This window comes from Acomys minous (genome assembly GCF_964271855.1).
Source record: "Acomys minous genome assembly, chromosome: 20".
In the NCBI taxonomy this organism is placed as follows: Eukaryota; Metazoa; Chordata; class Mammalia; order Rodentia; family Muridae; genus Acomys; species Acomys minous.
Window position 1 is genome coordinate 23,715,539 of NC_140502.1, and position 24,624 is coordinate 23,740,162.

The 24,624-nt window shown below is 57.2% G+C and overlaps 2 protein-coding genes across 6 annotated transcripts; both read left to right on the forward strand.

The window, feature by feature from the left end:
* Window positions 1-32: 32 nt before the first annotated feature.
* On the forward strand, window positions 33-8,691 carry FBL (fibrillarin). Its single transcript, XM_084771595.1, has 9 exons — window positions 33-175; window positions 3,844-4,026; window positions 4,107-4,214; window positions 4,306-4,400; window positions 5,216-5,386; window positions 6,403-6,535; window positions 7,772-7,884; window positions 8,321-8,466; window positions 8,564-8,691. The coding sequence occupies exons 1-9, from the start codon at window positions 166-168 to the stop codon at window positions 8,586-8,588; spliced, it is 984 nt and encodes a 327-aa protein (XP_084627721.1). The 5' UTR covers window positions 33-165; the 3' UTR covers window positions 8,589-8,691.
* Window positions 8,692-8,836: 145 nt separating this feature from the next.
* Window positions 8,837-16,804, forward strand: DYRK1B (dual specificity tyrosine phosphorylation regulated kinase 1B). 5 transcript variants are annotated; one of them, XM_084771568.1, is made up of 12 exons: window positions 9,916-10,604; window positions 10,904-11,067; window positions 11,808-11,933; window positions 12,022-12,210; window positions 12,484-12,631; window positions 13,781-14,067; window positions 14,562-14,708; window positions 14,790-14,930; window positions 15,206-15,241; window positions 15,326-15,521; window positions 15,873-15,979; window positions 16,066-16,804. In XM_084771568.1, the coding sequence occupies exons 1-12, from the start codon at window positions 10,493-10,495 to the stop codon at window positions 16,435-16,437; spliced, it is 2,025 nt and encodes a 674-aa protein (XP_084627694.1). In that variant the 5' UTR covers window positions 9,916-10,492; the 3' UTR covers window positions 16,438-16,804. The 5 variants fall into 5 exon arrangements, with proteins under 5 accessions (XP_084627696.1, XP_084627693.1, XP_084627694.1 ...); XM_084771570.1 differs by lacking the exon at window positions 9,916-10,604 and adding an exon at window positions 8,837-9,071 and having other exon boundaries at window positions 15,206-15,521; XM_084771567.1 differs by lacking the exon at window positions 9,916-10,604 and adding an exon at window positions 9,474-9,875 and having other exon boundaries at window positions 15,206-15,521.
* The last annotated feature ends 7,820 nt before the right edge of the window (window positions 16,805-24,624 follow it).

Genomic DNA, 24,624 nt, shown 5'->3' on the forward strand with positions numbered 1-24,624 from the left:
TTCCGGGGAGCGCGCGTCAGAGGGGCGGGGCTACGCGCTTCCGTCACGCGCCGCCGCGCGCATGCGCTCCTTTCCACGTGCGAAAGCCTTGAGACTCGTGGAGGTTTGGCGGGGAGGAGGGCGGACGCTTCGGGTTGGCGGAGCCGCGCTACCGGGGACGCAGTGATGAAGCCAGGTAGAGGCCGCGGTGCGGGAGGGATTGGGGAGCCCCAGGCGCGGGGAACCGAGGCTTCATGGGGCCTGGGGAACGTGGCCGGGAGCTCGGCTCACACACCGGCCTACAGGCCCGCCGCTTCAGACCGGCCGGCGCGGCCCTGCAGACCCCAGAGCTTGTGGGGGGTGGGGGCGTCTCGCATCTCCGAGCCTGGCTTTCGGGGATCCGGCCTGGGTCGGCAGATGGAACGGCCCCCGGGCTTGAGATCGGGAGCTCCTGTCCCCCCACCCCAAGCCCTCCCTGCTGCTGCCGTCATCACCCAGTGTCACCCGCCGTCAACGCTACCCTTGGTCGTCCACAACCTAGCTTCCCCGGGGTGCACGGGGACCTCCGGTCTGGGGTGTGCGGCACGCGCGGGTTCTCTCCCCGCCGCTTCCGGGAGAGGCGGGGCCTTCCCTTAGACGTGGAGCATTGAAGGTCTGGGGAGCTGGGAGAGAGAGAAACTTATGGTAGGTGAGTTGGGTTGGTTTGGTTTTGTTTTTCGAGACATGGTCTCTCTGTGTAGCCGTGGCTGTCCTGGACTCACTTTGTAGACCAGGCTGTACTCAAACTCCACCACCCTCTATATCTCCAGTACTGGGATTAAAGGCGTGCACCAACCACCACGCCTTGCTGCTGGTTTGGTTATTTTAGAGAGGGTCTTACTTACCATGTGACTCTTCGCTGGGCTGGCCTGGAACTCGCCGTGTAGAGTGTAGATAGGCTGGCCCCAAAACTTAAGAGACCCACCATCCTCCAAATCCCAAGTACCGGGATTAAAGGCGTGTGCCACCACCACTCCTGACCAGACAAAAAAATGTGCTTTTCTTAGCAATATGTTATTTCGACCTGTGGCAGCACAGGCTTGTCAATCCCAGCCCTTGGGATGCGGAGGCAGGCAGGTCCAGTCGTCCGCGCCCCCCCCCCCCCCCCCCGTTTTTCAAGACAGGGTTTGGTTTCTCTGTGTAGCCTTGGCTGTCCTGGAGTCACTTTGTAGACCAGGCTGGCCCTGAACTCACAGCGATCCGCCTGCCTCTGCCACCCGAGTGCTGGGATTAAAGGCGTGCTCCGCCATGCCTGGCTTGGGGGAGATTTTTAAGCAGAGGTGTGCTTAAAGTCTGGGCCTTTTAAAACAAAGGCCTTTGTTTTTCTGTTTGTGTTTGGAAATGGGGTCTTGCTGTATAGTGTAGGCTGGCCTCACACTGCGCGTCCGAGTGGTGGCATGGCAGGCATGGGCTGCCTCACCCTGCTGGAGTTGTTGGTTCTGATGGGGGGGGGGGGCGGGGAGCAGGGTCTAAACCAGCAGACTGTATGTGGATATGGAGTTTTGTTTGAGTAGTGAGTCCTTCCGAATCATTTTCCTAAAAACTCCAGGACCGGAACTGGATCCAGGTACATGTTGGGTATTGGGACTGAGCGCTGAAAGTCCTGCCCACTGGAAGATGCCAACAATGTGCCAGGTCTCTGTTGTCAGGCCCTGGCTGAGACCCATAGCCCTGGCTGGTATACAAAGTCGTTAGGTTTTCAGCCTGACTCCTATGTAACATCCCTGCTTGAGTTGGCGGGAGTGGAGATGCTGCTCAGTCAGTGGAGCGCTTGGCTGCCGTGCAGGAAGCCGCAGGTTTAATCCCTCGTGACAAGGAGAGCCGGCCGGGAAGTGCAGGCTCGCCCTCATCGCACTGGGCAGTTCCCGACCCTGTCTCAACAGAGTTGTCATGCCCACCTGGTGTCTTGATTGTTCTTAGCGCTGGCATGTTGTAACCAGAACAGTTAAAAACGCCGTGCATTTGGAGCCTGTGGGGGCCGGTGAGAGTGACAGTGCTGAATGTAGTGTGATGGTGGGGGGCAGAGTGGGCTGGGCGCCGTGGGGTGCTGCAGTGCCATGCCCCTGTTGACAGGAACCAGAAAATGGGAACTACTCTCGGGAGAGCTTTCAAAGCTGGCTGGGTTGGGGTTGGGGAGGGGAAGGCAGCAGAGAGCCTGAAGTCAGAAAAGCCAGGATGGGGGACAGGTTCCTGACATGATGGGTGTTAATTTGGGCTATACATTAGGGTCTTGAAGGGAACTCAAAAAGAAAAAACATGCCTTTCTCAGGGACTCTTTGTGAAGAGAACTGTGGTCTTGCTGTGGATGGGGAGGGGGAAGGGTAGAAATAGCCTGACAGTGTGTGAGGGGTTTGAAGATGAAGCTGTTAACTTCAAAAACTAAATTAGGAATAGATGCCAAGTTGAACTGGTGTGTATGTTTGCTTGGTTGGAGTTTTCTGTTTTGTTTTGTTTTGTTTTAATTCTGGGGAGTTGAACTCAGTGCCTGGCGTGTTAGAGCTGCAGTACCCAGCCCCTTAAGTGCAGTGACATAGAAAGGACAAAAACCCAAGCAAACCAAAAGTAAAAAGAAAAAGAGCAAAGATGGTTTTTCTGTTTCAAATACCATTAAACATAGTGTTAAGGTGGTGCACTCCTTTAATCCCAGCACTTGGGAGGCTGAGGCAGGTGGATCTCTTTGACTTCAAATCCATCCTGGTGTCTCTAGTGAGCTCCAGATTTTTAAAGGATAATAAAAAAAATTTTTAAACAAAAAAATTTGGAAGCTGTCAATAGGGTATGGTCGCAGAGTACCATGACAAAAACTGACAGCTTATGTCAAATGAGGTCATTTTGAGTCATCACTAATCTTCCAGCTGTGTTTTCAGATCAACTCTAATAGTATGCAGATGTGTTTGAAACCATTATAGAGAAGCTATCAACCCCAGTAACAGTATGAAGTGCAATCCAGTGCACTGCTGCTCAGTGGACTGTGTTTCCTTTGCCCTGAAGTGAGCTGGGGATCTTGAGCACTGGCCTCCCCGTGCAGCCCCTGCCGTCTCTAGCCTCCACTTCCTGGAGTCCCAGTTTGGACGGACCCAAACTGATGTGCTGATGAGCCCTGATTGCCCACCCTTAAAAGGGCAACTGGAGAAATCTTATTTTCCCCCCTGTGCTGGGGGGAGGGAGGTGACAGTCTTGGAAGCAGGGGGATGGATTAGCTGAACTGAGCATCAGGCTGGGGGCTTGGCGCGTTATTTCTAGAGGTCTTGGAGATGCTGTGAGAGTGTAGGAGATCCCGTTCCTGTCCAGCACGTGCATACTTGGGGCTCACTGATACCAAGGATAAAACGTGTTCCGTGAACCTGCTGTGCCACAAGTAAACTGGACTGTCTGTGTCACCTCATCCCTAGTCAGTTGGATAGTCTGGCACGTCTTCCTTTAGCGGCCCCTTGCTGATGCACATCGTGAGAAGGACACGGTGCTAGGCCCAGTGCTGCAGCCCATAAACAGCACTGGGGGTGGAGGCAGGAGGAACAGGTGACTTCAAGGCCACCCTGCTCCAAGAGAACTGTGTGCCGCTGGGTTTGGCTTTCAGTTTTGGGGACTGTGCTTTACAACTGAAGGCCGATTGCATTGTTGATTGCTGTTCCCTCCTCTTAGGTGCCCATGCTGCTGATGGGACTTGGGGCGGTTTGGCCTGCAGCCTTGGCTGCAGCGGATGCTCCCCTGAGCACACGCGGCCACGCGCTTTGCTGGCGCCTCGCTTCTGTGCAGCTGCCAGGCAAGGCTTGCTTAGCTTCTTCACCTTCGTTGCCTTAGGCCCTCTCTTTGTTTCTGCTGCAGGTTTCAGCCCCCGAGGGGGTGGCTTTGGTGGCAGAGGCGGCTTTGGTGACAGAGGCGGTAGAGGAGGAGGCCGCGGAGGCTTCGGCGGTGGACGAGGAGGTTTCGGCGGTGGACGAGGAGGCTTCGGCGGAGGTCGAGGTCGGGGCGGAGGTGGTGGCTTCAGGGGCCGAGGAGGTGGACGAGGTGAGTGGGGTTGACGTTCTGATGCTGCAGGGAGGGGGAAGGTGGGCGCCTCCGTCTCCTACTGCCGCTCTCTCCTGCAGGTGGAGGCTTCCAGTCTGGGGGCGGCCGGGGTCGAGGTGGTGGCCGGGGAGGCAAAAGAGGAAACCAGTCAGGGAAGAATGTGATGGTAGAGCCACATCGGCACGAAGGTGAGTATGGCAGGTGGGGGCGTGGCCGAAGCTAGTGGACCGTGGCCAGAGTCCTCAGCCGCCCTGTGCTCTGCTCCCGTCCCCTTACCAGGCGTCTTTATCTGTCGAGGAAAGGAGGATGCCCTTGTCACAAAGAACCTGGTCCCCGGAGAATCTGTGTATGGAGAGAAGAGAGTCTCCATTTCAGTGAGTCCTGGACCCCTGTCCAAAACCCAGGCCTCAGCTGCTAAGTTACCTGCTGTCCGGGCCTCCTAGTGTGCCCTACACATGGCCGCTGGGGGGGGGGTATTGCTGCGTAAGTCAGGCCGAGCACAATCCTCCCTTAAGTCTCCCCACCCTCTGTGGCCTCAGAACCGCTGCTGTTCCCAGCCCTGCTGTCTCCCAGCTCCATGCTGAACTGGCCCCTTGTCGGCTGTCTCTGGCCAGGCACTGCCTAGTCCTTCTGACGGGGCTTGGCCACATTGCTCTGCCTGTCCAAAGCCTTCCTCCAGCCACATCCTTGTCTGACAGTCCTTGTCTGACAGCCGTAGGTCTCCCCGCTCCCCTCCCCTCCTGTGCCTGGAGCACTTTTCCAGGCCGGTGTGGGTGGCTCCCTCCTCACCTGCAAGTCTGGTTCACAAGTGTCCCGCCCTTCCTGGTCCATTTCCTCCCTTGCGCATGTTCCTTGCTCTCTTGCTGTTGCATATCCTCTCTCCTGCCCTGGTCCGTACAGCCTGCCACCATCTCCTGTGCCACTTTGTGTTTAGTCAGTTCTGTGGGTACTCAGTCTCTGGGGCAGGATGGATGTCCTGTGCGCTCCTGTCTCTAGCGCCTGGAACAGATGCGGGGACAGGAAGGAATGCCTAGTGTCCAGTTCTTTCTTCCACCTCTGTATTTACTATCTTTTCCCTGCTCTACGTGCACATTGGAATGCACAATTTCTCTGGGGGCCCTGGGGTTACAGGACTGGTGTCCTGCACAAGGACCCGGCGCTGATTCTGTCCCGGTGTCTCCTGGCTCAGGAGGGAGATGACAAAATTGAGTACCGAGCCTGGAACCCCTTCCGCTCCAAGCTGGCGGCAGCAATCCTTGGCGGCGTGGACCAGATCCACATCAGGCCGGGGGCCAAGGTGCTCTACTTGGGTGCCGCCTCGGGCACCACCGTCTCCCACGTCTCGGATATTGTCGGCCCGGTGAGTGCGCAGGTGGGGGTCATGGTAGTGGGCCTGCTGTCTCCCTGCACTGACTGACCCTTCATGCTGTGAGAGGGACAGCTTGAAGCTGAGTTCCTTTCAGAGCCACTCCTGGGTTCTTGACTCTAAGAGTTGTGAGCAAGGGGGTGTGGCCAGTATTGAAATAACCCTGAGCTGGGAGTGTAGATACCAAATTATGCTCCAGGGCTAAAAGGGACAGCTCTCTAAACAACAAAAATAGGACAGGCAGAGTGCCTAACACTGTCCGCTGGCTTCCATACACACGGGCAGAACGTTTATCTCCCCCAAATCTAGTTTTCTGCTCCCCACTCCCCTCTATGGGGTCTTGAGCCTAGGGCTTCTTGCACTTGGGCAAGTGTGCCATGGCTGGTGACACCCCAGCCCCTGATTTCCACTCTTGAGCTTGTGTTCTCGTGGCAGTTCAGGTGCCCAGTGCAGGGGCCTCTGCTTCTTAGTGTCTCAGGTCACAGCCTCCTGCTGGTGACTGGATTACACACTGCTCAGTTTGGTGCATGAAGCCCTCTGCCTGACCACATGTGGAAGCACACACCTTTGTGATCTTAGCCTCAGCTGCGTGCTTAGACCTCATCTAAAAACAAACTGCAACAAAACTGACTTCTGTAGGCATTTGACCCTGTGGCTTTGGCAAGGCACTGGAGCTCTCTGAGCCGGTGGTTAACCCTTTGGAGAGCAAACGTATTTTGAAAATTAAACAAAGTGCTGGCCCATTGCAAATGCTGCTCTGTTCCTTCATCTCTGCGCTGGGTGCCTGTGTCGGGAGCTTGGGCTCCAGAGTCAGAAAACTTAGGATCTTGTAGCTTTGTTTGTGAGTGGTCACGGCGGGGGGCTTCTCGGCTCAGGCCCATTTGTTCATCTGGACTGTAAACATGACAGTCACTCGGGTCTGAGGACCTGCTGCAAGTGCCACACAAGCCCAGTGTTGGCAACCATACTGGAGAGCCAGTGTGCGCTCATCCGTGGTGGGTTTATTTTAGGATGGCCTCGTCTATGCAGTTGAGTTCTCCCACCGCTCTGGCCGTGACCTCATCAACTTGGCCAAGAAGAGGACCAACATTATCCCCGTGATTGAAGATGCTCGGCACCCACACAAATACCGCATGCTTATCGGTGAGGGGCCTGGGGGTGGCCCAGGGAGGGTAGCATAAGCCACTGCGTGTCTCCCGGAAGAGGCAAGTGCAGTTAGACTGAGGAGAGGGCTCTTGACTGCAGGACTGTGAGGAGCTGCGGGTGCAGCGGTGCAGGGTCATCTCTCTCTCCTCCCTTGTGAGGAGCTGCGGGTGCAGCGGTGCAGGGTCATCTCTCTCTCCTCCCTTGTGAGGAGCTGCGGGTGCAGTGGTGCAGGGTCGTCTCTCTCTCCCTTGTGAGGAGCTGCGGGTGCGGTGGTGCAGGGTCATCTCTCTCTCCTCCCTTGTGAGGAGCTGCGGGTGCAGATGGTGCAGGGTCATCTCTCTCTCCTTCCTTGTGAGGAGCTGCGGGTGCGGTGGTGCAGGGTCATCTCTCTCTCCTCCCTTGTGAGGAGTTGCGGGTGCAGATGGTGCAGGGTCATCTCTCTCTCCTTCCTTGAGTCCCCTGCACTTCTGTTCCCCTCTAAAATGTGTTACGCTGCCCTGGTTTGCGTTTTATAGCCTCTTGCCTTTCTTGATGTTATTTGATGAGATTCCAGCCCTGAATGCAGCACCTATGACCCAGTGGCTGTTTTTGTTTGTTTGTTTTAAACCACCTCCAAGGTCTAGTCTAAAAGTGAGAAAGAAGCGTGGTGAGCCCCCAGAGGTGCTCAGTACTTGCCGTCCGCTTGTTCCGGACTTTGAAAGGTGTTTTCATTCCGTCACTTTGTTGTTGCTATTGTGCTTCATACCACCTTAAAACGCTGCGTTTGCATTGCTCTTTTGTCTGCTTAGTTGGTTTTAGTTTGGTTCTGTTTGTTCCTGTGCTTTTTGTCAGCGCACTCGGCCCCTCCTCTGATCATGTGACAGCCCTGCCCACATCTTGTCTTTAACTGCTCTCCTTTACTTGTCTTTTTGATGACTTGCCTGTCCCCATCCCCCTAAACCCTGCCCCCCCCCCAAGTCAGGATCCCAGACTGACTTGTCTCTGTGTCCCCCATGCCCAGCCCAGGGCTGGCCACAGAGTAGGTGGCAACCATGCTTTACAAGAGGAGCGGATGAGCGATGTGGCTTTGGGTTCTGGTTCCTCCTTTGGGGTGCTTTGGAAGGAGGGTATGTGGTGGGGAGTGAGACTGGAGGCTCCCAGGAACTTGGCAGTGATGGAGCATAGGCCCCACTGGCAGGCCCTGGGAGGTTCCCTGGTGGCTTCTGTGTATAATTGTTGTCCCCTTTTCCTTAGCAATGGTGGATGTGATCTTTGCCGACGTAGCCCAGCCAGACCAAACCCGAATTGTGGCCCTGAATGCCCACACCTTCCTGCGGAATGGAGGACACTTTGTGATTTCCATTAAGGTGTGGGGCTTGGGCTGTGAGGGCGGCGGGTGCCTGATCTCGCGTCTGACTCAGTTTGTCTATTAGCTCTCTAGTGTTGAAGTGCGTGTGTGTGAAGCATTTGGTGCAGGTTGTGATATAAATACAAAAGTAACTACAGCAGGTGCATTTCTCAAGACCTTTTAATTTGAAATAGACAACCCTTCAGGCGTCTCACCATGCTCACAGCTGGCTGCATGTGTGCTGTTGTTCCCAGCTGGGCTTCAGCGGTTACCAGGATGTGGGAGAGAAGTCATTGATGTACACACTGCCTTGGATAAATGGAGCGACCTGTTTGTAATCCAAGCCAAATTAAAACTTCTGTAACGAAGTTACAGATCCCTGGGTCTCCAAATCTCTATTGAAAGCATGCTTTTAGCATAAAGCACCACCCAGATTTGAGTCTTGTCTCCTCCAGGCCAACTGCATCGACTCCACGGCGTCGGCGGAGGCCGTGTTCGCATCCGAGGTGAAGAAGATGCAGCAGGAGAACATGAAGCCGCAGGAGCAGCTCACGCTGGAGCCCTACGAGCGCGACCACGCTGTGGTGGTGGGCGTGTACCGGTGAGTGCCCCGGCCTGCCCCGTGCTCCCTGCCCGGTGCTCCCTGCCCCAGGACGCTAAGAGCGGTTACAGCTTGACCCCCTTTGGTTTCCTCACAGGCCACCTCCCAAGGCGAAGAATTGAACCTCGGAGCTGTCTAGAATTGGGGGGAAATGTGTGTTGCTACTGTTGCACGTGTGGTTTTTGTTTTTTTGTTTTTGTTTTTTTATTAAAAGACTCATCTGTCTCCCCCTGTCTGGTGCTGATTGCTCATTGGCCGCAAGACGCATGCGCCCTTGATCAACTGTGGGTGTGCTGGGGAGGGGAGGGGGCGCCCTGGAAGGTTTCATCCGGTCACATGGTGCTTGCTCCCTCGGTGTCCGCTACGCATGTCCGCGGCTCAGCGCCTCCAACGCGCAGGCGCACGGCGCTGCCGCGAGTCACGTGGGCGGTGTGGGGGCGGAGCCGACGCAGGGGGGGCCGGTTTGTTGTGGTCGCCATTTTGCTGGTTGCATTACTGGGTAATCGGGGCCCTGGCTCGTCGCGTCCGCCGGACACCCGCAGCCCGTGGGCAGGCGTGAGCTCGGGCTCCCCGAGCAGATTGAGGCCCCTTACCCACGCCCTCAGGTAACGGTGCTGCGGCGGGCGGGGCGGGGCGGCGCGCTTGGGTGGGGGGCAGGCCGGGATCCGCCCTGCCCTGCCCGTCCCCGCGAGAGTTAGCCGTGGGAAGCGGGGGTGCTCGGGCGGCGCGGCGGTCGCGGCCGGTGCTCCGCGGCCGGGCTCCCGGAGGGGCTGAGCCCAGGGAGCCCCCTCGAGAGGGAGCCAGGGAGGGGGCAGCCCGGCCCCGCTCCCGCCCTTTGTTTGGGCTCGGCTGCGCCGGCCGCTTCGCTGTCGCCTAGCAACAGCTGCCCTGGGTGCTGATTGGTTAAGCTCTTGGCGGCGGCAGCCAATGGTGCGGTTGTTGCCATGGGAGGTGCGGCCTGCCGGGTTCACTTGGGCCCCGCCCGCCGGGAGTCCACCGGCCGGGGCGGGCCAGCCGGGTGGGGGGCGGGACGCCAGGGTCCCTGGGGGCGGGTGGCCGCGCGGGGCGGGGCTGGGCCGTAGGGCGAGGGTTAACCCGCCCCTCCCCCGTCCACCTGCTGTCCCCTTCCCCCCCCTCCGCGTGCCCCGGTCTGACCCTCGTCCCGTCCTCTCCCCGCCTCTCCCCCGCCCTCCCCCCACCCCGGTGGCGGCGGCGGCGGCGGCTGTTGTCACCCACCGGGCCGCCTGTCCCGCTTGCCCTCACCGCCGCGGGGCTGGCCGGGCCGGGGACAGGCGGCCACCTTCTCATCACCGCTGCCCCCGTCACCACCATGCTGGCCGCTCGCCCACCGCACTGGGGGCCCCATCGCGCTCCAGCCCCCCGTGGGCCCACTGCCAGCCCTGACCCGGGTAGGGGTGGGAGGGTGGGAGGGCTTGGGAAGGGGTTGTTTGTCAGTGAAGCCCCAATGGAGGGGGCTGGTGTGTGTAGCAAGGCGTAAGATAGAAGGGTCTCTGACGTGGGGGAGGCTTCCAGGGAGAGGGTTTTGTTCCGGAGGACACTTTAAGGGAGCGAAGCCGTGTGTGGTATTTAGGGATTTGGCTGTTGGGCCCTTCTAGGAATAGACTCAATTGTGAAATGACCCGGTTTAGAACACTGGAAGAAGACAGTGACTCTAAACTGTTGAGAAATGACACGTCCCTCTTGTTTTGCTGAGGAGTCGGGGTCCTGGAGATCCTAGTGGGATAAGCGTAGACTACTCACAAGAAGGGTCCCTGGGGCGGGAGACCCCAGATGGAGAGCGGTCTTGGTGGGCCTATCCCGGGGAAAGTGTGCCGTGGTGGCTGAGACATCTGTAATGCTCCCGTGTGAAGGAGTTCTCAGATAACCTTGGTTGTGCTGGGAGGCCCACAAGGATTGCCACGTTCTTGAGAGCAGAAAGAACCTAGTGGGTGTGCTAGACTTGAAAGTGGGCCTGGGGGTTGCGGGAAGAGCGCGTGAGGGCGGGGCCGTAGGTGAGTGGCTTCGCATGGCCACCGGCAGGAGTTACAGGAAAGATCCAGTCCTACTGCCTAGACTACCCGGTCTCTGCCTTCTCTTCTGCTCTCCCGTTACTGGCCGCGCTCTGCCCTTCCGTCCTGGTCTGTCCCCATCTCCTCCCACCGTGCCTGCCTCTGATCACTCCCTTTTACGGTTTCTTGATGTCTTGCCTCATTCATTTATTTGGCTGATCAGTTGTTGAGGGACACGGCTATGCCCACCTATTTGTCGTTTTTTCCTGTGTGCGTTGCTGCTGCCTGGTGCTAGTGCTCTGCCCTCCCCCCTCTGCCTCCCCTTGCCCTCCCAACCCCTCCCCCTCCATGCCCACCTCTTCTCTCCCTGGCCCTGACCTACATGCCTTCTTGTTCCTATTGTCTCCCCACGTCCTACCTGCTCTCAGGTCTCAGCGGCGGTGGCAGCCGAGGTGCAGGATGCGAGAAGGCGCCCCCCGGCCGGGCTCCCGCTCCAGGCCTCACACCCCTGCGGCCCTCTGAGCCCACCATGGCCGTCCCACCGGGCCATGGTCCCTTCTCTGGCTTTCCAGGGCCCCAGGAACACACACAGGTAGGCATTCAGCTGGTTTTGTCACCTGCGCGAGGATAGAAGGCTCTCCAGACAAGAGCGCGGTTGTTGGAGGGCCTCTGGGGATTCTGCAGGCCTCATGATCCTGAAGAGTTTGAGGTAGTTGGGGTTTGGTGAGCCCATCCTCACCCTGCTGAAGACTAATTCCTGAGCCTCTCCGTCCCTCCAGCCCACCCCACCCCCGTGGCTTTGAGGGTTAAACAAGTAAAGTGCAGTGTGTCTCAGGCTCGGAACAGTCTCACGCACACAGGCCTCAGTGTTCACAAGAACAAGCTCTGGAGGGCAAGAAGTGAAGAGGGCTCACGAGGAGGAAAGTGAGCTGAGGGCAGCGGGCGCTCAGGGAGTCTGAGCCAATCCAAGAGTTTCAGGACGTGGGCCGAGACCCTCGCTTGAGGGTGAAGACAAGGACGTACAGGGGATTCAGTGGCCTGCTCTCCAGAAATGGTGATTTCAGGCGCAGAACCCAGATAACAGAGCAATGAGCAGACCAGGGGCTAAGTGGAAGTCAGGTAAATCGCTCGCTTCAGCCCGCAGTGAACAGATGTCTAGAGGACGGCTGCCATGAGCCAGGCCCCGCAGGATAGGTCCTGTCCTTGAGGAGCTTTGTAGTCCTGTGCGCAAGTAGACAAGTGTGGGCACGGTCCCCTGCTCTGCCCTTGTCGCCCTGCGTGCTGCAGGTGCGGACTCTGCTCAGCGTTTGCCTTCTCTGCCCACCCCCCCAGGTCCAGGTGTTGCCTGATGTGCGGCTACTGCCTCGTAGCCTGCCCCTGGCCTTCCGGGACGCGGCCGCGGCGCCGCTGCGCAAGCTCTCGGTGGACCTCATCAAGACCTACAAGCACATCAACGAGGTGGGCGGGGAGTCCTGGCTGGGTGCTGGGGAGGGCCCTGCTGCCGCCTGGGTCACCTAAGGGTGCGCTGTCCTGGCTGCCTGAGCAGGTTTACTATGCGAAGAAGAAGCGGCGGGCCCAGCAGGCGCCGCCCCAGGACCCGAGCACCAAGAAGGAGAGGAAGGTCCTGAACCACGGCTACGACGACGACAACCACGACTACATCGTGCGCAGCGGCGAGCGCTGGCTGGAGCGCTACGAGATCGACTCTCTGATTGGCAAAGGCTCCTTCGGCCAGGTGTGGTGCCCACGCTCCCAGTGCCCGCAGGCCCACAGCCTGACCTGGCCACGCTCCCTCCACCCCCCAGTGCCTGCTCACTTGCTGCAAGCCCTGTCCTGGGCCAGCCACTAGAGCCACGCAGCCGCCCTCTGCCTGTGCTCTGTCTGTGCATAAGAGGGCTGGGTTATTTTGTATCTGTTACAAGGCTCTGATGACAGCGCTGTGAGTTGCTAGTTAGAAAGCGGTGGCTGCTGGGCCTCCCACCCCCAGGTAACTGTTGTGTTTCCACAGGTGGTGAAGGCCTATGACCACCAGACCCAGGAGCTGGTGGCCATCAAGATCATCAAGAACAAAAAGGCCTTCCTGAACCAGGCGCAGATCGAGCTGAGGCTGCTGGAGCTGATGAACCAGCACGACACAGAGATGAAGTACTACATAGGTGAGGGCGGCCAGCGCGCGCCCAGCGCCTGAGCAGAGGCCCCGCCAGGGAGCATGTGCGGGCTTCTCAACCTAAGCCAGCCTTCTGCTGTGCTCAGGAGTTTTCTTCTGCGCTCACTAAGGGCTGGGCTCTGCTGCCAACACGTCACATGAATTAACCTCCCCCCACCAGCGTGCTGAGAGTTGGGGCAATTTTGTGCACGTGTTGGAGATAAGAACCCGAGGCACTCAGTGCTGTCACGTACATGAGGTGACAGTTTATACTCAACAGAGTTAATAGTACGAGAAGCAGTGGCCTCTGGAGATGGGCCCCCGGCTTCAGTTCCTCTGAAAAGGACAGCCAGTGGCCCTCGCCGCAGAGATAGATACAGCAAAGAGGAAAAGTGGGTTGGTTTGTTGTTGGGGTTGTTTGGTGCTGCTGGTACTTTAGGAGGTTTTGTTTCACCACACTGGGGGTCAGATCCAGGGCTTCATGTCCACCAGGCAAGCGGTTGTCATGGCCCTCCACGCCACCCCAGAAACACACCTCCAGCCCTCTTTTTACCAATTATCTTAAGATAGAGTCTCGCTGAATTGTCCGCATGGGCCTTGGCCTTACACTCTTGGTGCATCCGTGTGCAGCGACCTGGCTCTGTCCCTGCACTACCAGGCTCAGTGCTGTTCAAGAAATGAGGGAAGCACGGGCCTGTTCTGAAGCGGTTTTAGTCAGTGACGGTGCCTTTTATTTCCCTTAGCAGTGCCAGGGGTTGAATCCAGACCCTTGTGCTTGCTAGGCAAACATGGTGCCCCCTTTGGACATCCTATACCTTACACCTTTGTTACACCGCCCTTTGGTTGTTTGGTTGTTTGTAATTCCAGGCTTCACTGTGTAAACCAGGCTGGCCTTGAGCTCATCCTCCTCCATTTCATCTTTCCAAGTGCTGGGATTACAGTAGTGCTCACTGCCGCCTCCTAGCAAGAACCTTCCCTTTGGTAAAACAAACAAACAAACAAAAAATGGCAAGGTGTGAGAGACTCAAGAGAGTTAACGTGCTGTGGAAGGAAGTGCAGTGAATCTGTGCAGAAACACCTGAAGGCTCACTGCAGGGTTCCAGGCGTGGTTGCTGTGTGGCCTCGAGCCGTCTGACCTGTTGTCTGCTGTCCCCCACAGTGCACCTGAAGCGGCACTTCATGTTCCGGAATCACCTGTGCCTGGTGTTTGAGCTACTGTCTTATAACCTGTATGACCTCCTGCGCAACACACACTTCCGAGGTGTCTCACTGAACTTGACGCGGAAGTTGGCACAGCAGCTCTGCACGGCGCTGCTCTTTCTGGCCACACCGGAGCTCAGCATCATCCACTGCGACCTCAAGCCTGAGAACATCCTGCTCTGCAACCCTAAGCGCAGTGCCATCAAGATCGTGGACTTTGGCAGCTCTTGCCAGCTTGGCCAGCGGGTGCGACTCTTGACTCTGGGCAGGGCCAGTGGCTTGGGTGGGGTGGGGTGGGACGGCTTCATTTTGGTCCTGGAAGCTGATGCCAAGAGAAGATAGTGGGTGTGGAGAGACCCGCCTGGAGGGAGGGGTCAGAGGTGAAAGGGGCAGAGAAGACCCAAGCAAGGAAGAGAAAGGGTGAAGCTGAGGGCTAGGGCAGCTCCTCAGAGGAGTGCACTTGTGCTCTGAGCGGGCGCACTGCTCTCCTTGAAGCCTTGAGACCTCATGTGAGCAGGCCAAGCCCTCCAGTTAAACTAGCACAGCACAGTGTGGGGTGACTAGTCTCTCTTAATCAAGAGGGGTCAGAGCTGGGAATGGAGGCAGGGTCAAAGAGGGCCACTGAGGAGAGACTGGAAGCTGGCGGGCCTCAAGACCTAGAAGGCTCTGTCCTGTTGTCAGGCGCGGGCTTGTCTTCAGTTAGGTCTTCTATGGAACCTGACTACTGTCCCCTCCCCCAGATCTACCAGTATATCCAGAGCCGCTTCTACCGATCCCCCGAGGTGCTCCTGGGTACACCCTATGACCTGGCCATTGACATGTGGTCCCTGGGCTGCATCCTTGTGGAGATGCACACCGGAGAGCCCCTCTTCAGTGGCTCCAATGAGGTGCGCCCCTGGAAGGGGTGTGCTGGAGGTGGAGGGGTGGAGCCTGGCCACCTGGCGTCCCTGACCGCCGCCTGCCCGCAGGTGGACCAGATGAGCCGAATTGTGGAGGTGTTGGGCATCCCGCCCGCGCCCATGCTGGAACAGGCACCCAAGGCTCGCAAGTACTTTGAGCGGCTGCCTGGGGGTGGCTGGACCCTACGAAGGACAAAGGAACTCAGGAAGGTGCGGCCCCTACCCTGTGCCACTTCTCCCTCCCTGGGTGGCCCCTCACTCACACTTGGGGCTCCCCTCTCCTTGTGTCTTTCTGTCTTCCTCTCTGGCTTGTCTGTCCTTTCCCTCCTCCCCTGCCCACCCCATCACCGTCTGCCCCACAGCTCTTGTTAGCTTCTCTCTTCCTCTTTTTCTCTTGTGCCTCTGTTTCCCCATGTGTGTCTCCCTGCCCCTCCTGCCCACTGACGGCCACTCTCTTGCCCCCCCTCCCACCCCCTCCCTGCCAGGATTACCAGGGCCCCGGGACACGGCGGCTGCAGGAGGTGCTGGGCGTGCAGACGGGCGGGCCCGGGGGCCGGCGGGCGGGGGAGCCGGGCCACAGCCCCGCCGACTACCTCCGCTTCCAGGACCTGGTGCTGCGCATGCTGGAGTATGAGCCCGCCGCCCGCATCAGCCCGCTGGGCGCTCTGCAACATGGCTTCTTCCGTCGCACGGCCGACGAGGCCACCAACACAGGCCCGGCAGGGAGCAGTGCCTCCACCTCGCCGGCGCCTCTCGACACCTGCCCCTCCTCCAGCACCGCCAGCTCCATCTCCAGCTCTGGTGGGTGCCCAGTGATAGGTGTGCACCTCAGGGCCCAGCCCGGGTGGTCTCACCGTTGGGCCTCGGCCTTCCAGCCCTTGGAGCTACCAGATATATCCTGAGCTCCAAGGCGGGGTGGGGGAGCCCTACATGACCAACAGGATCTTGGAATCAGGGCTTGAGACTCCACACCTGAGCCCGACTTGAGCCTTCCACACAACTTTGACCCTAGATTTCAAAGTTGCGGTGTTGGAGCCTTCACACAGGCTCTGGCCTCACGAGTCTAAGCTTCGGGGCTAGGTGGTGAATAGACCTGCTCCTCTTATCCCTCCCCCAACCTCCTTCTTACCATCTCCTTCCCGGTGATTCTAGGAGGCTCCAGTGGCTCCTCCAGTGACAACAGGGCCTACCGCTACAGCAATCGATACTGTGTGGGGCCCGGGCCCCCCATCACCGACTGTGAGATGAACAGCCCCCAGGTACTGCAGCTGTGAGACCGTGGAGAGGGTGGCAGGGGGCCTGGGACTTGAGGATCTCACAGGTCACGACTCCTTTGCTCTTTTAGGTCCTACCCTCCCAGCCTCTGCGCCCCTGGGCAGGGGGTGACGTGCCCCACAAGACACATCAAGCCCCTACCTCTGCCTCGACATTGCCGGGGATTGGGGCCCAATTACCCCCCCAACCCCGATGCCTCGGAAGACCCCCATCACCAACATCACCACCACCCCCGGAGCTGATGGATGTGAGCTTGGTGGGCAGCCTTCCGGACTGCTCCCCGCCTCATCCAGCACCCGCCCCTCAGCACCCGGCTGCCTCAGCCCTCCGGACTCGGATGACGGGAGGTCGACCACCTCTCCCACCCTCTGATGACCCTGCCACTCTGGGGCCTCGTCTGGGTCTCCATGGTGTACCCCAGAGCACAGCAGCCAGCTCATGACCCTGCCCCCTCCCTGGGGCCCCTCCTGAAGCCATACCCCCCCATCTGGGGGCCCTGGGCTCCCATCCTCATCTCTTCCCTTGACTGGACTTGCTGCTACCCAGCTGGGGTGGGTGAGGCCTGCACTGACTGGGGCCCAGGGCAGGGGGTCAAGGGAGAGGGGTTTGGCCGCACCCTTCCCGCTAAGACTGGACCCTTGGCCCCCTCTCCCCCCTCCCCGTTTTCTATTTATTGTACCAAAGACAGTGGTGGTCCGGTAGAGGGGAGATTCCCCCTTACCCCAGGGCCCTAGGAGGGGGCGGGGGCAGGTAGGGGGAGATGGCCTTGCTCCTCCTCGCTGTACTCCCCAGTAAAAAGCTTTCTCACATGCCTGCCTGAGCGTTTGCAGGGCCTTGGCTCCCTCCCCTGGCCCTCAGAGGCACGGTGGGGAAGGTGGTGTGGGGAAGGTGTGCTTTGAGGTGTGGGTGTATCCCTCCTGGGGGCATCACAGTTCTTGGTGCAGGCAGGGGGCAGCAGGCGGTCAGTGGGCTTTAGAACCTAGACACATCTGGATGCAGCAACTCTGGCCCACGTTTGCATTTCCAGGGTAAAGGCCCCCTTCTGGCCTGTTGAGATGAATTGTAGTATTTTTGCCCTCATCCATCAGGGCTTCCGTAGAGCCCACCCCTGTCAGGCAGGCATCCAGTAGAGACTGGGTGCATTCAGCAAGCCTTCCTTGGTACCATCTGGGGAGCAGACAGGCAATGGGTACAGATTTTACCCCACCTGTGTCCAGTCCTGCTCTGGAGTCATTGCAGAGTATTGAGATTCTCGGGCAAAAAGACGCTCTCAGACTTCCAGGTAAGTGATTTTTGTTTTTTTGTTTTGTTTTGTTTTTGTTTCCATGGCAATTTGGAACCCGCTGTCTCCCAACCTGCCTTGTAAGAACCACATGGTTCTAACTGTTAAGATCTCTCACAACGTGTGGGTATGGTGATTCCCCAGAAAAGGAGTTCTACAAGGCCGGCTCTTTGCTCACTTTTCTTGAGAAACGACAAAGCCCTGAAGTGTTTGTGCACGCAGCTGGGGACCGGTGTTGGATGAGCAGCCCGGATGTTGGAGGGTCAATAGGATGGGCGGTGACTGGATGGTGTGCAGGAGTGGGTTGGCTAGAGCCAGCCTTGCAGGGCTCCAGCCATGTAGTGGAGGGCTCACGCAGAGGCTCTGCTGAGCAAGGGCCTGCCGGGGGATACTGATGACATTTTGAGAATGCTGTTTAGGATTTATTGGGGACGTTTATGTGGAGAGGGAGACTTTTTCAAAGGTACCGAGGCCCCGTGAGAGGAAGGTGCACAGCCCAAGATGTGAGAATATGGAAGTGTGGTGCCAGGAAAAGAGGGAACTGGCAGCCCGCAGCAGGCCCTTGGGCGCGCAGTGCCTGCGGCAGGGCAGGGGTGGAGCTGAGAAGGCAGGCGAAGGACAGACAGTTGAGTCGACAGGCTGAGTGGAAGGGTGAGGTGGAGAGGGCCGGGAAGGGAGGTTCCCAGCATGTAGAGCACCCATTGGTAGTCTTGGTTTTGTTTTGTTTTGTTTTTTATGTGTTTTTATGGTGCTGGGGATGGAGCCCAAGAAATCCCAGACAGTAGGCAGGTGTTGTACACGCCCATGGCCTGGTGAAAAGATTTTGAATGAGCAGTTCTAGAAGACAGAGCTACAGTGACCTCTCTGAGTTTGGGGATAGTGAAGGCGGGTTGAAGTTAAGTCACACAAGCAGGAAGGGGGCTCAGCTTTGTGTGTGTGTGTGTGTGTGTGTGTGTGTGTACACGTACACGTAGCAGTGTGAGCATGTGCCAGTCGTTGATACACCACGGTTTATTTGAGGCTGGAGGCATCAGCAGAGCCCTGGGAGAAGTGTGGAGTGGGAGTAGCCTGCCATTTTTATTTGAAAAGTGTGGAGTGGGCGTGGCCTGTCGTTGATGTCTGTGGTTAGAGCCAATGCCCAGGGCTCCAGCCTGACCGACTACCTGACTGCTCCGTGGGTATCTAGGTTCTCTCGGAAGTTCAGGCAGGTGGAAGTCTGTGGCATCCTCCTCACTGGTCTTCCTCACCATCACACCATGCAACCAAAGAGATCGGAGCACCGATTTTCTTCCCCTCCCTGCTGAGAATCCCTCTGGACCTCATCTCACTCAGGGTAAAAGCACACATCCTTCACATGACCTGCGGGGTCTTCACATCCGCCCTTCTCACCTGTCTGAACTGGTGGAATCTCACGCACTCTGCCCTAGCCACACAGGCCTCAAGGCCTTTGCACTTGGTATTCCCATCGCCTGGTTGATTTGTCTGCTGGCAGCCCTGCCCACTCGCCTTTTAACTTGACCCTCGTGTCAGTCATTTCGCTGCTGGCACATGCTAAAATTTGTATTGTCAACTGCCTCCCCTTCTGGGAGCCCCTGAACTTTTTGGAAGCAAGAATTGGGGTCACTTTATGCTTTATCTCCCACACCCCTCAGGCTCACTGTCAGATGAGTGCTTTGAGAGCACAGATCTGGGTTCCAGCCTCCGGGGAGTCCCTTCGGTACAGCTAAGCATTCCTGAGAGGAGGCATTTTGCTTCCTCGTGTACAGTAGAGGAACACAGAGAGAAAGGAGGAGAGCTTCCCTGCTCTGAAGTGTCAAGGTGGAGTCAGTCAGGTAGCACAGCAGTGGGAAGTCGCAGGATCAAGAGCATTGAAGGAGCACTTGATAGGGGCTTCTAACCTGGCTTCCAGAAGACATCCCAGGCCATGGGGTTGCCGTCAGCTCTGTTCAGAGACAAGTGTGTGTGTGCTGGTTGGCATTGAGAAGCTGGGATGTGGAGCAAGGGGCCATATCTTGCCATCCCGCGAGGACCATGAACCATCATCATCTATGCCTGGGCTCCTACCCCACTACCCCTCCAACTCCCAGCCTGTGGACAGAGAGTTACAGAAGAATTCCAATCAGTGGAACAGAGTGTAAGGTTAGCTGTGTTGGCACTTTGTTTTGTTTTAGATTTATGCGTACGAATATTTTACCTGTGAGTTTGTGCCACGTTCATGCCTGGTGCCCTCAAAAGTCAGAGGAAGGCATTCGATCCCCTGGAACTGGAGCTAGAGCTAGTTATGAACCACTGTGGGTGCTGGGGCCTGAACCCAGGTCCTGTGAAAGAACAGCAAGTGTATGCTTTCAAAGGGTCCACTGGTGGGTCTTACAGTTACTACACTTAAAGACAGTCCCTGTTCTCTGCTGTTTCTACTCAGAAAAGGGAGTCCCTTCCCCCTTGAGTAATGGGTGGCTGTAACATGTGTGGCGGCCTCTTCTGTCACCCTGGTGCCCTGATATTTCTCTCACACACACACCCTTTCTCTCTCCCTCCCTCCTTCCCTTTCTCTCTCCCTCCCTCCCTTTCTCTCTCTCTCCCTCCTTTCCTTTCTCTTCTCTCTTCTTTTTTCTTGCCCTGGCTGTCCTGGACTACTCACAGTGATCTGCCTTCCTCTGCCTCCCTGAATACTAGGATTAAAGCTGTGTGCCATCACGCCCAGCCTCTTTATTTCTTCTTTAGTTTTTTCTTTTTTTGTTTTGTTTTGGTTGGTTGGTTGGTTGGTTGGTTGGTTTTCTGAGACAGGGTTTCTCTGTATAGCCATGGCTGTCCTGAAACTCTCTGTAGACCAGGCTGGCCTCGAACTTGGAGAAGTTGGGAGGCCTGCCTTTGCCACCCAAGTGCTAGGATAAAGGCGCACATCACTACTACCCTGTTCTGGATTTCTTCGTAGAGGTCCAGCAGCTGTCTCATCTGTGCCAAATATGTGTATAGCTTAGTGACTCTTCTAAGCCAGCTGACACTATGCTGGGACAGAGTCCTCCTCAGGCCACTCCCCTTGTCCGTATTCCAGAATCATGGAGTAAACAATTGTGGTTTTATGGCACTGCTGCTACTCAACAATAGCCAACTGAAGTCAGGCAGTGTTTTAAATGATAGAATAGTAAGATTGCATATTTATATGGAGCTAACTTAATCCTCCTAGGTAAATGTACTACCATCCTGCAGATGAAGAATCAAGGCACACAGATGCCACTAAAGCATTGCCAGGCACCTTGCCTAGAGTAAGTCCTGAGTACGCAGTCATGCCTATCAACATGTGTTTGTCAGCATTTAGTCTTCATAGATGTTGAAGAAGTCATGGGCAGGTGACAGGAAGCATTCTAGGGGAGAGCAGCCTGCCCTTGGTATTGTTGGAGTGCTGTGGTAGAGTCAGACTTGTTCATGGGGAGTCCAGCAGTTTGCTGTAGAGCCAAGTCAAATCGAGCCTCTTGTTACTGGGAAGCCATGATGTCCTAGTGAGCCATGGGTCCTGTCACTGCTTGTCAAGTCATCTGATCACAGGCACTTTTTGTGAGCACTGTTGGAGGGTGCCAGTGCTATAGCGGCAGACAAGCACCCCTGTCGTTCCAAAGCATCCTGGGAGCAAGATGGAGTCCTGGGGATAAGAGCCATGGACACTGAGAACTCTCTAAGGGAAACGGCCCTGGACCAAAAGGGAGGAAGCCATGTGTTTAATGAAGGACATCCCTCCAGGAAAATAAACCAGTTCAAAGGCACCAAGGTATGCTAAAGAGAACGGAAACGGGACAGGAGTGAAGGGGGTGAGGTGGAGCGGTTGTGATGGGGACTTGGCCTTGGTGCCAAGTGGCATGGAGAGCATCAGCCCCTTCACGCTAGCGCGCTGAGCTGCAAGGTGCTCAAGGGCCTCCTCTAACTGCCACCTGGGAACCTGCCAGGGGTACAGCCCTCTGCTGTTGATGCGTGTGGCTTGGGGTCAGTCAGGTGTGGGGCGAGGTGTTTGCTGTAGGGTAGAGAAGTCTGAAGGAAGGAGGAGAAGGGTGCTGGCCTGTGCGGAGGAGCGGGCCGCGGTAGGCACATGTGGGATGCTTACCATCCCGCTAGTGGGAAAGCCTGTGAGATCACAGGAGGAGGGCGGGCCGCGGTAGGCACATGTGGGATGCTTACCATCCCGCTAGTGGGAAAGCCTGTGAGATCACAGGAGGAGGGCGGGCCGCGGTAGGCACATGTGGGATGCTTACCATCCCGCTAGTGGGAAAGCCTGTGAGATCACAGGAGGAGGGCGGGCCGCGGTAGGCACATGTGGGGATGCTTACCATCCCGCTAGTGGGAAAGCCTGTGAGATCACAGGAGGAGGGCGGGCCGCGGTAGGCACATGTGGGGATGCTTACCATCCCGCTAGTGGGAAAGCCTGTGAGATCACAGGAGGAGGGCGGGCCGCGGTAGGCACATGTGGGGATGCTTACCATCCCGCTAGTGGGAAAGCCTGTGAGATCACAGGAGGAGGGCGGGCCTCGGTAGGCACATGTGGGGATGCTTACCATCCCGCTAGTGGGAAAGCCTGTGAGATCACAGGAGGAGGGCGAGTACAGAGCCCAGGGCTGGACGGCCACTGTGATCTGTGAGAGAACTGACACTGACCAGGGCACGGTGTATTGAGCAGTTACTGGCTCTGAATAGTGCTGAATTCAGGACGGCCTGAGAAGGGAGGCCCTCCTGGGGGCAGGACTGTGTCTTCCCTGCGGCAGCACCTGGCCTCTCCTGTCAGACTTGAGGCAGGCTTCGGCTTCTGAGCTGCTCCTGCTTCCTCTTTCTGTTCAGGTGGCTGGCTGTTCTTGAGGAAACTCTGTGTGCCCTCCTGCCCGGTTCCTGCAGCGCCTCCATTCCCGGTCCCAAGTTGGCCGTACAGCCCTGCTGGGCCTGTGTGTGATGTGTGGCTGCTGCAAAGGGCTCTTTGTGAGGCAGGCACACCAGGCTCACAGTTACAGTGGCTGACAACCTGAACTTTGCCTTTGCCTGGGGTGAGCCGTCTGTGTGGTCGGGGAAGTGGGCAGGGAATGCTGTCTTGGTAAGCATGCCCACAGAAAGTAGGCTCTGGCGGGCTCTGAGCTCAGAAGGGCTCAAGGTTAGGTCAGGCGCATACATAGTGTGTGCCTACGTATGTCAGGTCAGGCATAGTGATAGCAGGGCACAGAACACATGAGGCAGTGGGAAGGCAGCCTACCTACAGACAGTGGTCAAGGCTGAGATGAGGAACCAGCCTTGGGTAAGTCATGGTGACAGGATGAAGAGTTGCAAAGGACTGTGGGAGCCCAGGGGCCATGGCCTGGCCCAGTCTGAAGTGTCAGAGAAAGGAGATGGAGGTGAGGCCTACAGGAGTCAAATGGGAAAGCTGGGGACCACTGGGGACAAGTCAGTAGGGAGGAAACTTTTCTTTTCTAGCTTTGTAGAAAAAATGTCAAGAGGCTGTCCCCAGATGGACCAGGCTCTCCCGGGGCGTAATACACTGTAGTTAGCAAGCTCAGGAGGATACTGTGGGGCTGTAACAGTGTCCCCCTTGCTCCTGAGTGTGACCCGTTGCCAGTCCTCACCAGTGAGTCTGGCCTATAGCAACCGCTACGGCATTCTAATGAGATTTCTTGTATTTTCTCGTGTTTATTTTACTTCTGTAGCAGTTTGCATTCGCATGAACTTGAGGTGTCTGTCCATCTGGTATAGCCCAGTGTTGTGATTCAGTTGTTTGTTGAAGCTGCTATTGCTTTACCAGCAGGCTCCTGCTTTCTTTTGGCTTTCTTTCCTTGAGTTCCCTCTCTCTGCCTCAGCACCATGTCACGGGCTCACGGGCTTTCCTCCAGGCAGGTCCAAACACTGCTGAAGAAGAGTGTTAGACTCAGGTCTAGGCGTGGGTGTGCCACTCTCTCCCGTCCTAGCTGCTGGTGGCTAGGACATCACACATCTCTATTCCTCTGTGGGGGTCTGGCTCGGTCAGGAGCCGTACAGAGTCCTCTGCCCTTTGCGCCTTCTCTGTGGCCAGCAGGCTGCCCGGGTGGTCTTTGAGCTTGTCTTCCTGACCATGTCAGCAGAAGCTAGCAGCATGGCCGGCCCTGCATCTGAAGCACTTCTCTCTGCAGCCAGACTCTGCTGCTCTGCTAGCCCCAGAGACAGCATCTAGCAAGTCCACGTTTCCCCGAGGGTCCCGTGTGGGGGCTCTCCTCGCTCCTGGCCTGAGTCACGGTCTTGTTTCCTGTCTGTGCTGGTGTTGTCTCCTCCTGGTCCCGAGTTCGGGTAAACACCCTGTCCTCTTTCAGAGTAGCCCTTGCATGGTCACCTGGGAGAATCATTCTGGCCTCTCTCCTTCCCCACCCCAGTGCAGCCATCAGCCCACACAGCCCTGGGGCTTGCATCTCCCCTCTGTCACTCAGCCTCCTCCACTGCCATCCTCTCCTACTCCCAACCCCCTTTTCAGCCCACTTAAACTCAGTGTGGGAAGAGTTAAACTAAAGAAGTTTAACTGTTTTGCCACAAGGAAAAGAACAACTAGGAATTCCTTGGTTACTGCAAATGCCCTGCACAGGGGGAGGGGGGGAGCTGTGCTTCTCCATCCGTCAGGGCAAGGCCTGAGTGTCTCTTGAGTCACATGTACATGCAGCTCCATCACACACGCTCCAGCTGCCCCAACAGGCCCCTTCTTCACGTCAGCTCTCCGACATGTGTCACAGCATCTGGAGCAGAGGACAAGCCCTCTGGGCGTTGGCCGCCTGAAGAGAGTGCCACTGTGGAGTCTGGCCGTGAGGACAGCAGGTTCATCTCCGTGAGCTGTCAGTATGGCCACGTGACCCATGTTAGAGCGACTACTGTGGTAAACATGCTGTACAGTACCTAGCGGCCAGTTGTGGCGGCACAGGCCTGCCACAGCGCTTGACAGGAAGGGGCAGGATGATGACAAGTTTGAGGCCAGCCTGGTCGCAGAGGCCCAAACCGTAACAGTAGCTGCCAGCTGTATGTGGTAGCGGGCGTCTCTCAGCCAGCCACAGTCCTGAGCCCTTTGTAGCTTGCATTCCGTTACTACTTAGCTTTTCCACAAGGCATGCTGGCCATAGAACCTGGACACCCAGCTACACCAGAGCCAAGATCTGGTCACCTTGAAACAGCCCAAAACAGAGTCACCTTTACTTTGCAAGGTTCGCAGTGAGGCCTTTGAGCTGACACTTGTCGAGCCAGGAGTCTGGGGCTGGAGAGTGCTCAGCACTTATGAGCTCTTGCTGTCACAGAGGACCCAGCTTCAGCTCTCAGGGCCTCGTGAGGGCCAGCAACCATCCGCAGCTTCAGTTTCCGAGACTCCAGTGC